Raw genomic sequence first — 12,493 nt, 5'->3', positions numbered from 1 at the left:
CCGGCCCACACTGTGTGTCGCAAACCCAAACCGGAAGTAGTGTTCCTTATTAGCGAACGAGAGAAAGTGGTGATGAGACGAGGAGATGTCAGAAGAGTCAACTTGTCGTTTGCTTTCTAGCTGAAGGAATTCAAAATCGCTGCGTTTAAAGCTCAACCGCTTTCTTTCTGCTGGTAAAAACGCGCGTTTCAAGCGCTTCTAGAACAGGTGAGTGAACCGACAACTTTCGTTTCCTGAAACTCTTCTCTCATGACTTTCGTTTTCTTCTACTCGAGGAGATAAAATAATGTATTAGAAATGTTTTAAAAATTAAACTTCCTTTAAAGTAATTTTTCTTTGTAGACGTCACTTACAATTAATTCCAAACTATTTCATCGTTTACATGATGTACGTGTTGTTTTTAGCTGTTGTTTTTTGGATAAATCATTCATCAATATATCTTTGATGTTTTGGCATCTAGCTTTGAGCCAGAGGCATTTATCTGACTTACTCTGTGCACCTGTATTTATCCTTCAACAATCAACTTTTCTTGTTTCCTTCAAATCGTTCCCTAACAGCGTCTATAACCTATTTAAAAACAAAAACAGTAGTCAACCTAGGTGTGATTCTCTGCCGACAGTTTCTGTAGAGTCACGCCCTGTTTGTCACTGGAAAAAATCCAAATTAAACATGCCTTAGTGTATTTTCTTTTGTTGTACTAAAGAGATGGCGAGATAAACACTACTGTGCAAACAAATGAATAATTATAGAATCTATTGAGCCCACCTGTGTGAATACAGTTTGTTTAAAAAAAGAGTCTTCCATTATAAAGTAACTCTCAAGAATACATTTTTTTGTCGTCATATTATAGAGGTTTTACAATTTGAGACACAACCAGTTTTCGGTCAACATTGAGTCACTCATCCCACAATGAAGTAATGTCTTTGACAAATTTGTTTAGATTTTCTTGTTCAATGTTTAACAGATTTGCACGTGGTTTCACTGTGGATTTTGGTCATTTACTTTTAATTTTATTTTAGGAATCTATAGAAGCTATGTAATAAATGTATTATGTAAAACATCTGCAGGAAACACCTTTGAATGTTCTACTAGTCTGTGGTGGCCAGTGTTTTATGCTGTGGTGTGTTGGGGTGGGAATGTATCCAAGAGGAGTGTCAACAGGTTGATCAGAAGCTCTGTTGTTGGCATGAAGCTGGACTCACTGGTAACAGTTGCAGAAAGGAGATCACTGGACGAACTACTGTCCATCATGGATGATGACATCATCCTCTGAACACTGTCATCACCGAACAGAGAAGCAGATGGAGCACGAATGCTCATTTTTCAGCTGCAGCACTAATAGACTCAGGGACTCATTAATTCCTCGGGCTATTAGGCTGTTTAATTCTGAGTTTGGGTCAGGAGTGAAGCAAAAAGATGATTCTATTACATGTTAATCTGTTAATGTTGTATCCTTTGTCTACGTTATTTGGTTTTGATCTATGTTCTTTATCTTTAGACTTAGATTGTGTAATCTTGCACTTACTTTTTATAGAAACTTTGTTCTTGTTCTTGTTCTTTAATGATCTATCGTCTGTGTTGCTGTGTGCTGACTGGAAATACAATTTCCCGAAGGAGACCTCCAATTTCAATTTTAGTTTATTTAAAAGGACAATGTTCAGTTACATTAAAAAAGATGGCTTAACCAGATACAAATAAAGCAAAACCACAAATATTTACAAAAACACAGTACAATCTAATAATGTCAATGATGGCCAAATATCCGTCTGGTTTCTTTTAGTGCGAGCAGTACTGGCGGTCTAAAAGCCAGTCTTTGACAGCCTGTGAGAAGCGATGAAAATCTGCTTTGATTCCTTTGTATGAAAAGGCTGATTGAGAGAACGCAGACTTTCTTTTGGGAACATTGCAGTCGCCCCTGGACACTGACCTTAAAGCCCTGCTTGTTAGTTGAGAGCGTTGCTGTATAAAGGTCTTTATGGGAGGAGGGGCAGCATCATGCAGGATTTTATGTACCAGAAGGATATTGGAGAACCTTATCAAGTTGTCAAAGCTCAAATTTGATGTTTTTCAAGGATGAAGCAATGGTGGTAACGCCGAGGTTTTTGATCAAGGATTATTAAGGCCTGGCTGTGCAAAGCTCTAACTGTGGGTTTCGCTTGGGACCATGAATCTGGTTTTATGATCCAGAGGGATCAATAAAGTTTTATCTATCTATCTATCTATCTAATAATATCTGACTTGAGGATTTTGCGCCAGCTGCACTCGAAGAACTCAAAAAAAGTAGATAATGAATGAACACCAGTTTGGGTCCCTTGCTCTGAGGTTTAGAGGCTGTATCCTGAGGTTTGTGGTGGACTGACATTCCTCAGTGATAGTTGTGTATACCAGTTGGCCCACTAAGACTTCTGAACTTTCTTAATTTTAGGCAACACCATCATCTCTGAGCATTACTGTAGTAGATAAACATTGCTACTCGCAGGTACTAGGGTCGTGCGGTCAGGCAAGGCAGGTGTGTGTGAATGATGCTGATGAGATATGAAATAACCAGTAGCCAATTGAATAAGCTACCCATATGGGTTTATATAATTCTAAATCTGACACTGAAGGAGTCAGTTCCTAACCAACCATGAACCTAACCGCACGTCACTGTTGCTACTGTCTATGAAGAGCCATGAACCTCTAGTCCTGTCGTGAACAATGGACCGGCCAGCGGGAACAGTTCAAGGTCACGTTTAACGAGATTTGATGTGTTTCTTCCTAAGAACTGGACATGAGTGGAGAGGAGAGTCTAGAAGATGAAGAGCGACAAAGACGGGCACAGAAGAGGAGAGAAAAAAAGAAAGTGAGTGAAGGAACTGACTGATTCATTAGGTGAGTGGTTCTCATCTGGTCTGGTTTAGTTGCCACAATCACTGTGAGACAAATCAAAAACGTGTCAGAAGGTGAGGCTTTTAAGACCCTTCAGATTCCTTCAATTGAACCTTCGTTGAAAGTCACATTCAGGTCAATATTCCTCGCAGTTTAAAAGGTCCTGGACTGATGTCTCAGCAATCCACTTTTAGGTCCCCAACACACCAGTTGAGAACCACTGTTTTAGATGAACTCTATACAACTTAAGGTCTGCTTTCTTTCAGAGACAAAAGGAACGAAAGAAACTGGAGCAGGAAACTGGAACACAGGAGGTTTGATGTTTATACACTAGAACCAGTCAAACACAGATCGGATTCACCTGCACATGAGTCAAGAGTTAAGCGAGCTCCTTAAAACAATGACACCGGACGATTTTTTGGAATCAGAAATAATATTTAAAGTGGAAAATAAGAGCTTTCCAAATGTATGCTAGATGTTGGTTGATTTCACTGAGAGGGAGTGAGACAAAGAGGAAGCATTGCTGGGAAACATGTTATGAACTGTTAACTGAGTTAATTAAGTAGTTTGGAAGTGATTTCACTTTTTGGTTAAAGGCTTGCTCTGCCATGTTGTTCACATTTTTGTAACGTTTGCCAGAAAACATCGAACATGAAAGTAGAAGTGAAAGTTTGTTACTCTTAATATGTTTATAAGTTTAAATTCGAAAATTATTTCGACTTTAGAGATACGGTCATTCTCAACTTTGCCCTGGTACTATAGTTTTCATTGGGTCTACCTTTCATGGCGCAGCCGCAGGGACCACTCAGGGGACAAGCCATGATCTCCTCTCTAAATGTTAACGTCCTTTGACTTCTGTCAGGATGAAGACTCGCGGTCCCTGATCTCCGGAAGTGACAGGGACAGGGCACCCAAAAATGAGGAATGGAAAGAGGTGCGACCCCGAAACAAACAAGGCGCACAGATCGCCTGCTCCTTCGACATGTTAACAGGAAAGAACAAAGCCTGGAGGACGGGTAGGGCTGACGAGGAGGTGAGTTGGAGACAATTAGCAGAAGCCTGCCTTGGAAACAAACCAACCAGGAGAGATAAGAATGTGTTGTGTGTGGCAGGAGTGGGACACCAGCAGTGCGTTTGTGGCCAACGTGGCAAAAAACATCAAGCTGAAAGCTCTCAAGGTCAAATCAGGACAGACGCCCGGAGATGACTTGGAAAACATTCTCTGCAGCAAAAGTCAGGTTGGTCAGACATCGTCCTGATAGAAAACCAGTTCTGTCACTATGAGGAATTCAAAATATTTCTGGTTCAAACAAACACACACACATAAGACGTCCACGCTTATCCTTTAATCTTTAGTGGGTTGGTTTGATCAAATATTAATTTATATTTAAAAACTAGCCATTGGCACACACAGTTGCTCAGTAGTTTGCATGACTGCCTCACAACAAGAAGGTTGCCAGTTCTAATCAAGGTGTGTGTGTGTGTGTGTGTGTGTGTGTGTGTGTGTGTGTGTGTGTGTGTGTGTGTATGTGTTTGTGTGTGTGTGTGTGTGTGTGTGTGTGTGTGTGTGTGTGTGTGTGTGTGTGTGTGTGTGTGTGTGTGTGTGTGTGTGTGTGTGTGTGTGTGTGTGTGAGAGTGTGCCCTGCGACCCAAGCTAGAGCACAAGTCATCAAAGTAAATTCATTTTTCATACATTGTGTTGAAGGAAGATAGAATAGATAGATAGATAGATAGATAGATAGATAGATAGATAGATAGATAGATAGATAGATAGATAGATAGATAGATAGATAGATAGATAGATAGATAGATAGATAGATAGATAGATAGATAGATAGATAGATCGATCGACAAGCTGCTCTATCTGTAGATCAGCTGGTTGTTGGCAGACAGCTCATCGATCTTGTTGGTCAATGAATTGAAGTTACCCATCGTGATCGTGGGGATCGATGGTCCGTTAGCCTAGCCTTTATTCTCTTGCCGGCTCTACATCTACGATTGCGACGCTGAAGTTCCATCGGGATATCATGACGATCTCCAGCCCGTGCCATTGACTTCAGTGACAGCAGATCCTCTCTTGAGTAAACAAGATGATTCTCTCCATGTTCAAAAGTATCCAAAAATTATAATAACAATTATTAATGAAAAACTGAAAATATCGATCGTTGCTGCGGAGCTACTGGAGAGGCTGCCTTTCTTCACCTAATTAGCACTATAGCTTTTGTACAGAACCATACATCAGTAGTTTCGATCTTGTCAAGATGTGAGACAAAAATAACTTCACAAATCTGTTAATGCTAGAGTATATCTATATTTGCTTGGTCAGTGTTGGACAGAGATGATAAAAAAAACAATCGTCATACTTCCGTAAATTTTGATTTGGCCCCTTTTGTTATTGAGTTTGTCTGTTGTGTCATGCAGGTCAAAACCACAGAGGACATGAAAAGAACTGCAGAGGCTCTGGCTGGTAACAATTTTCTATTAACGCTCTTAATCCTCCCTAAAGCTTTTCTTTTATTATAGTTTGTGGTAACACTTTCTATGAAGGCCCTGTTTACAATGTGTAATGATCTTTTTTCATTTAAAACTTCTCTTAACTCTGATCTAGCTATATCTGTTTCTGAATTTGTTCTTATGTTGCAGCACAGGGAATTGACATGTTTGAGTGTGGACACTACAGCCAGGCAGTGACCCTGTTCACAAGGGCCATCCATTATCACCCCAGTGACCATAGGTCAGCTGACCTTTGACCTCTGCAATGCTTCATCAGTTGGTGATTATCAACTTGTCTCCCAGGTTCTACGGCAATCGCTCGTACTGCTACTGGAATCTGAAGCAGTACTCCTCCGCGCTCACGGACGCAGAGACCTCCATCCATCTTGCTCCTAATTGGCCGAAAGGACATTTTCGCAAAGGCTGTGCTCTAATGAACTTGAAGGTGTGACGCACCACACGCGACTGTTGACGATGAATAAACAGGAGTGTTTAGTAAACGTAAATTGGATCCAAATTATAAACGCACGAGTGTTGGCTTTCCAGAAGTCTTGTTAGAATTCACAAGTACAGATGCTATGAGAAGAGGTGCTGGTAGGTTAGAATGTCTACAATAGAGTAGAAATACAGAACTTCTTAATACCCAATCGTTTTCGGTCTGAAAAGTCATACACATTTACCATATTTATTCATGGTACTTTTTACAAATGATTCAGGCTGTTGTTTAATTTGCTAACTTGTGGTTTCTTCCAGCGACACGAGGAGGCAGGGAAAGCCTTGGAGGAGGTGTTGAATCTGGACCCGCACTGTAATGAAGCCTCCACTTTATTGGCTTCTTGTTGGGTTCTTCAGATGTTGGTGGGCACAAATTTAAACCTTGATTCTTTCAAGTCCCTGTTTCTTATAACCTCGTGTTCTTCAGGAGCTGGGATTTGACGAGCCACAGAGTAAACGTCTTCTAGAGAAGTTTGGCAGTATTCAAGCGGTCCTCGCCTACTTCGGGGCCAAAGGTCAGCTCTGCAACACGCTCTGTCCGTCACGTATCTTGACCTCGTAATAAACAATGTAAAGCTTATCCTTTAACATCTTTGCTTACTAGAGAGAGAGGATACCTTTTATCCTTGGGTTGTTTTTCCAACCATTTGGCAGACTTCTGTAACCGTCTTATCTGGTTTCATAGTCGAGGTTTCATTTGATTACTAGACACTCCCTCTACTGCTTGCGGTTACTTTGCTTTACTCAGAACTTCAAGAAACCTTATCATACATGGATTTCCATTTAACAATATCTTGTCTTTCTCTGACTTTCAGCGCTGAAAAACACCAAGTCGTTCCAGAATGGGTAGGTCTTAAAGAAGAAGATGGCCGATGACATAGTTGACTCAACTCCCCATACATCTTAAATTTTAGCTGCCTACATATCATTAATGTAAAAAATTCTTGTGCTTTTTTTTATGACACATTTAATTCTATCTCAACAAAAAAGAAGTGTGTAAAGCAGACAAAAAGATTACGCTACACGTTACAATAAACCCTGTATTATTATAATATTTAACAAACTGTCTCTAACCAGGAGTATTCAATTCCTTTCCTTTAAATTTGTTTCTCAGTTTAGTATAATCACGGGGAACTTTATTGGTCAACATATCAGTTTAACATTTATTTCGGGCAAACCGGAATTCCCCGCTGCGGAAGTAAATGTGTTCCTGGAAGTTTCTGTTCTCTTCTTGAGGCCAGTCGTTTCTTTTATCTCTGCAATGTTTCATGACCTTCATCCCCCGTCATCCTCCAGAAGCAGCTGCCGATCTCTGTGGGTGGGAAACGTTTCATTGACGGTGACGGAGAAAGACCTTCTGGATCTTTTCAGAAAGTAAGTTGTTTTGGTGATGTCAGCTAGAGGTTTTGTGAATTACTAAGAGGGTTAAAAAAAAAACTGAGTTGGTATGTGGAGCAATAAACACACTCTCCTTACTCACATGTTTCAAATGTTGAAGTCAGTAAGCTCCTCATCATGACCATGTTTTCAACTTATTAATTTATAAATTTCATCTGAAATCTGGGCAAACAGGAGGTTACGAGAGTCCATTATGACGTAAAAAAAACTTCACTCCTGCAGCCAGCTGTTATCACAGCAAGCTTTGAGACCTCTGAGATTGATGACACGCAGTGACAAACCTCCATGTTTGACCAATCACAGCAGAGTGGGTTGTTTTTATGGCCAACAAGACTTCATTTCTAGAAAAATAAAGTTTTTTCAGTAGGCGGCGATTTTATAATGACAAGATTTCAATGAAAATATAGTTTTGTAAAAACAGCCAAATATGATACAATAGAGTCCAAGATCAATCTATGGGACAAAAAAATCAACACATTAGTGGCCCTTTAAACTGCATTCTTCATGCTATCTGCCACATCAGTCTCACTCCTTTCTCTTCGTAGGTTTGTTGAGGTGGAGAGCGTGAGGATTCTCCGCGAGAGCTTTTGTGCATTTATCAACTTCAGAAACGGCATCGAGGCGTCCAAAGCTCTCGACAAGATGCAGGTGAGTCTTGATTCAGGGGTTTAATGTGCAGCGGCGATCTGGTTACCTTCTTGTGTTCCTTCTGTGTCAGGACACGGAGCTGCAAGGCAACAAGCTGGTCATGAGGTACCCCGACCGATGGATCAATCAGACCATGGCCAGCGTCCATTCAGAGCACAGATGGTAACATTCAAGATACTTCATGAACTAAATTGTATTTTGGACGAACATAAACGGAACATAGTGTATGTTACCTGATGAAGGCTTCTGTGAACGTCTTCATTCTGGTGTCCTTGAACGTCTCACTCTCTCCGTTCATCTTCGTCCAGTAGGTTGCCAGATTTCTATAGAGACTATACTACTAGAACACACTGTAAACAAGTCTTAATATATCCCGGAAAAATCTGGCAACACTAGACGCACACAAACGCTGACGTCATCAAAGCAGCAGGTACATCGACACACTCGACTAAGTATCAAGGATTCCTTACATAACATAATCCTATTTTTTCACAATCCCACTTTAATGTAAGAGTAATTTATTGTATTGTATTTTATTCATCCGATTTGATTTACATTAATTAAATTTATTCTCTTCTTTAATATATTTCACGAACGCCTTAAATAAAATATTCTTTGTTTCTGTCACACTTCTACTGACCTATTTAATACTCATATTTATCTTTTCATGATAATAGACGTTGGTCCCTTTGCGTTAATCTAGCCAATCACAGAAGGCTTAATGGCATATTAACCAATCGGAAGCAACATAAGGCAGATCTTTCATTACTAATTAACACTGAAAGCAACGTGTGATCCAGTCATGGTAACTTTACATTTTAACACAGCGCTGACGTCATGATGCTGTCAACTTAACCGTTGCCCGGGATTCTTCACTTTTGAGCCAAATTTAAATCTGGAGAGTTCTCGCTAAACTTTACGGTAACTTCCCCTCAGTAGGACGAAATAAACGTTTAAAAGCTGAATCACCTAAAATCACCTAATCACTTCTGAGGAATGGATAGACGTTTTCTACGATGTAGTTGGAGAAGATGTCATTTGCACAGCAAACTGAAATGGAAACATTTTTAAAGAATATTGACCAAATAAACTAAGTATGTGAAACTTGGAAAAAACGATTTAATCTGAAGAGACGTTTTTTCACTGTACATATTTGAATTTTCTTTTCCTTTCTAAGAATTGGAAATGTGTGCTTCCGACTTGTTATGCAGGTTTTTTGTTGGTGTTGTTTGTTTATTTTCCATTGATGTAATGGTGTCTTTTGTATTTACAAAGAAACATTTAAAAACATTTTAGATCTAGACATGTTTTTCTTTTTTGGTAGATAAAGCTAGCTCAATATGTTGCTAACAGTGCTAGCTGCACCCTGTTAAACTGTATTATTTTTAGAACATACATTCTGTAAATCTTCATAAATAACCAACCTAACTTAAGCAAGCAAACTCTAAACTGTCTTCTGTCCCTGCAGGCCCGTCAAGAAGACACCGTAGATAAAGACAAGTTTTCTTCCTGGTGGTTAAGAGTCTGTTGCACTTTTCATGAGTGAGGAAGAGATAAGCACCTTCTCAGGGTGGTCTTGTGAACCACAGAAAAAGAGTTCAGACCAAGTATTTGAAAATGAACACGTTTTGCTCATGGTATTAATCTTTTCTTTCTTACCTTTACTTCTACCTTTTCGAGCAGACAGCTGCATCTGTGAAACCAATCCTCTGGCGCCCAGTTTGATTTACCGTCTCAAACATATATAGTGACAAGTAAGGCTGTGTATTGGCAGATATCTGACGTATCACGATACATGTGTGACAATACGATGTATATTGCGATACTGTAGGAACAACAATATATCTGGCTTTTACAAGAAAGAAATGAGCAAATACTTTCTCTAATCAAATGTGAAAGTTCTTGTAGGAAAGTCTTAACAAAAATGTCAACTTATATTAAAAATGCAAAATGAAGTGCATTAACCGTCTCAAAGATCTTGGAGCAACATGCAATATCCAGTATCTCTCAGTGTTTAAAACATTGTTTTAAAGCCAAAATGAGTCCAAACATTATCTTTAAACGCTGCTGGACTCTGGTGTATCCTTTCTTTTACACACATTGCTGCCATTTCATTGGTTTTCTAGTTTCTTTGGCGTAAAAGAAATGATGAATGTTGCCAACTAGTGGCCAGAGGTTAAATTGCACCACACAAATGAATAAACGACGTGAATATTTGAGTTTTAATTGTTTAATAAAACATCAAATGAGACACTTACGTTGTCATCTCTTTACATTCTGTTATTGATAAAAAAGGAACACCATCAGCTTGTGGGCGTCCTTATCAGCCGTTTGATCACTGCTAAAACATGCGTCATGGAAAGAACGCCTTAACTAATTTTAGCTCACGAATACAGTCAGCGTTTCAATTTGCTGATGTTAAAAGTCAACTGACAGACGCTCAAAAGTGTCTGCAGTAGTCTCAAGGTAGACGCCACAACAGTGGATTTTCAACTCGTGTTATGAGCTCTTCAGTTTGTTCTTAATAAAGGGAATTATGTATTGAATGTGATCAATGTTTTACAGTGTGTAAAAGTCAAGCTGTTACAAAATAAATGTATCACATCATCACATGATAGAAACTGTTACTACTGTAATGATGTATCTACATTCTTCTCTTAGTAATCTGACAGCAGAACTCGCCTCTATGAGAGTAAAACTCACACAGCCTGACGTTAAGAGTTTAAACAAAGAACATTAAGGTTAAAGATTCTTTTATTATTTTATTTAATCAAGTGTTTTTCTTACCTTTTGTATTATCCTGAATGCAACTGAGATCAGAGCTCATCAGGCTTTGTTCAAAATGTTAGTGAAGAAAAATATGATCCAATTCTCCTAATAAAGACTGGACAATGAGAACAAGTGGACTTTGGGTCGTTTTTTTTTCTCCAGAAAACTTGAAGCTGAAAGTGTTTTTGACAAAGAAAAGTTAAGAAAAGAGATTGAGCGACATGAAGTAAAGTATGCGCAGCTGAGTATACGACAGCCTGTCATCGTGATCTGTGTGCTGTATTTTCTGGGTTTTTTGATTCACGTACGAAAAAGGGGTTCTCTAAAAAAATTAAACAAAATCTTTAAAATGAAACAAGTTTTAGTTTGTAACAGTCCAGTGATTGATCTTTAAATATGAGTTAATTTTAATTGTTTACTTTGAATAACAAAAAAGGGGTATCGTAAAAAGATGACCAGTTAAAAGAAATGGCTTTGTCTAATTATTTGTTTACGTGATACATTTCTATAACCTTATATTTTCAACATTTCGACTTGTTAAAAACTATCATGTACCAACCACACTCTCATTTTGTTCACCATGTTCTTCTCCTTCATCGTACCCGCCCTTATTTTGAAGATCCCTATCAAAACGTTTAGCAGTTTTATATTTCCATTCAACCCTTATCTCTGGGTCAGGGTGACCCCTAGGCGGAGAAACAAATGTGTTTGAGGTGTCCCCTGTGTTGTCTCGTCGTTCACCTGGACCCAGAGACGACACAGAGATTCCCCAAACACATTTATTTTTTGGCCTACGGGTCACCTTGACCCAGAGATAACACCAGTGTTAAACACAGTTTGCTGGCGTGTTTACTCTCATTCTTTCCAGCACAAACTCAAGAGTGAATGAAAAATATTTTCTTTTTTTAAATCTGTAGTAACATATCGCTCATTAAGGTTCAACTAATGTGATTATTTAAGAGTGTGTTAAATAGATATGTGACTCTATTGTACTCATCAGTGTGTGTCGGTTTGTACAAAACTCTCTTTTCATTGGAAAATTATTTTAAGCCCCGCTCACTGAAAACACTTTTCTGTAGATTAAATCTTGTTTACCATAACCAAACCCACTCTAATGTGATTGGTCAAGCATGGAGGTTTGTCACTGCTCGTCATCACCCAGCAAGTCTCCACCTCCAAGGGACTCGTTGTATAAACAAAGCGGATGTGATTACAGCTGGCTGTAGGAGGAGTGAAGCCATTATTTCATCATAATGGACTCCGCTCTTGTAACCTCTCATTCGCCTAGATTTCCGAGCCACTTTATAAAGAAATAAGTTCAAAACATGGTCATGATGACGGACTCACTGCATGAATTAAGATTTTCTATTCTATTTCTATTCTATCTTAGAGAGAAAGACTTCAACATTTACAACATGTGAGTCAGGAGAGTTTTCACGTTATTCAATTATTATGTCACATCAAATAAATCATCAAATCAAACAAGGAAGGTAAGTCAGTACAAAAGAAACACAAACCTGAATTGTTACGTTTCCTTTCAGACCCATGAAAGTGCTTTCTTTCCCTTCACAGATTCTATACTTTTTATGAGAAAACACCCCATGATGACATAAATTCAGCATTGATTATAAGGTGTAAAAAAAAGTCAGCTCTTTTCCTGTTCTTAGTGTTGAGCTCGTCATCAATGTCGTTTCTCTGAAGATGACAGTGACGAGTGTGTTATGCCCCTTTTTCTTTTTTGGTAGATAAAGCTAGCTCAAGATGTTCCTAACAGTGCTAGCTGCACCCTGTTAAACTGTATTATTTTTAGAACATACATTCT

At 38.9% G+C, this 12,493-nt stretch overlaps 1 protein-coding gene across 3 annotated transcripts; it reads left to right on the top strand.

Moving 5' to 3' along the window:
* The first annotated feature begins 37 nt into the window (after positions 1–37).
* Positions 38–10,803, top strand: LOC148089097 (uncharacterized). 3 transcript variants are annotated; one of them, XM_087802917.1, is made up of 15 exons: positions 38–207; positions 2,763–2,842; positions 3,135–3,182; positions 3,731–3,901; positions 3,981–4,106; positions 5,290–5,335; positions 5,512–5,602; positions 5,665–5,806; positions 6,115–6,219; positions 6,284–6,371; positions 6,672–6,702; positions 7,156–7,230; positions 7,800–7,902; positions 7,973–8,064; positions 9,371–10,803. In XM_087802917.1, exons 2-15 carry the CDS (start codon positions 2,771–2,773, stop codon positions 9,390–9,392), a joined length of 1,212 nt encoding a protein of 403 aa, XP_087659043.1. In that variant the 5' UTR covers positions 38–207; positions 2,763–2,770; the 3' UTR covers positions 9,393–10,803. The 3 variants fall into 3 exon arrangements, with proteins under 3 accessions (XP_087659043.1, XP_087659036.1, XP_087659051.1); XM_087802910.1 differs by having other exon boundaries at positions 7,153–7,230; XM_087802925.1 differs by lacking the exon at positions 38–207 and having other exon boundaries at positions 2,763–2,871; positions 7,153–7,230.
* Positions 10,804–12,493: the final 1,690 nt, after the last annotated feature.

The sequence above is a fragment of the Callionymus lyra genome, chromosome 1, assembly GCF_982586985.1.
Source record: "Callionymus lyra chromosome 1, fCalLyr1.hap1.1, whole genome shotgun sequence".
Lineage (NCBI taxonomy): Eukaryota > Metazoa > Chordata > Actinopteri > Syngnathiformes > Callionymidae > Callionymus > Callionymus lyra.
This window is presented reverse-complemented; position numbering and strand designations above follow the sequence as displayed.

Coding starts and splice junctions, on each gene's coding strand:
- LOC148089097 (XM_087802910.1), top strand. CDS start 2,771: ATGAGTGGAGAGGAGAGTCTAGAAGATGAAGAGCGACAAAGACGGGCA. Junction 6,372..6,671: donor CGCCTACTTCGGGGCCAAAG/GTCAGCTCTGCA, acceptor TCTGACTTTCAG/CGCTGAAAAACACCAAGTCG. Junction 7,903..7,972: donor AAGCTCTCGACAAGATGCAG/GTGAGTCTTGAT, acceptor CTTCTGTGTCAG/GACACGGAGCTGCAAGGCAA.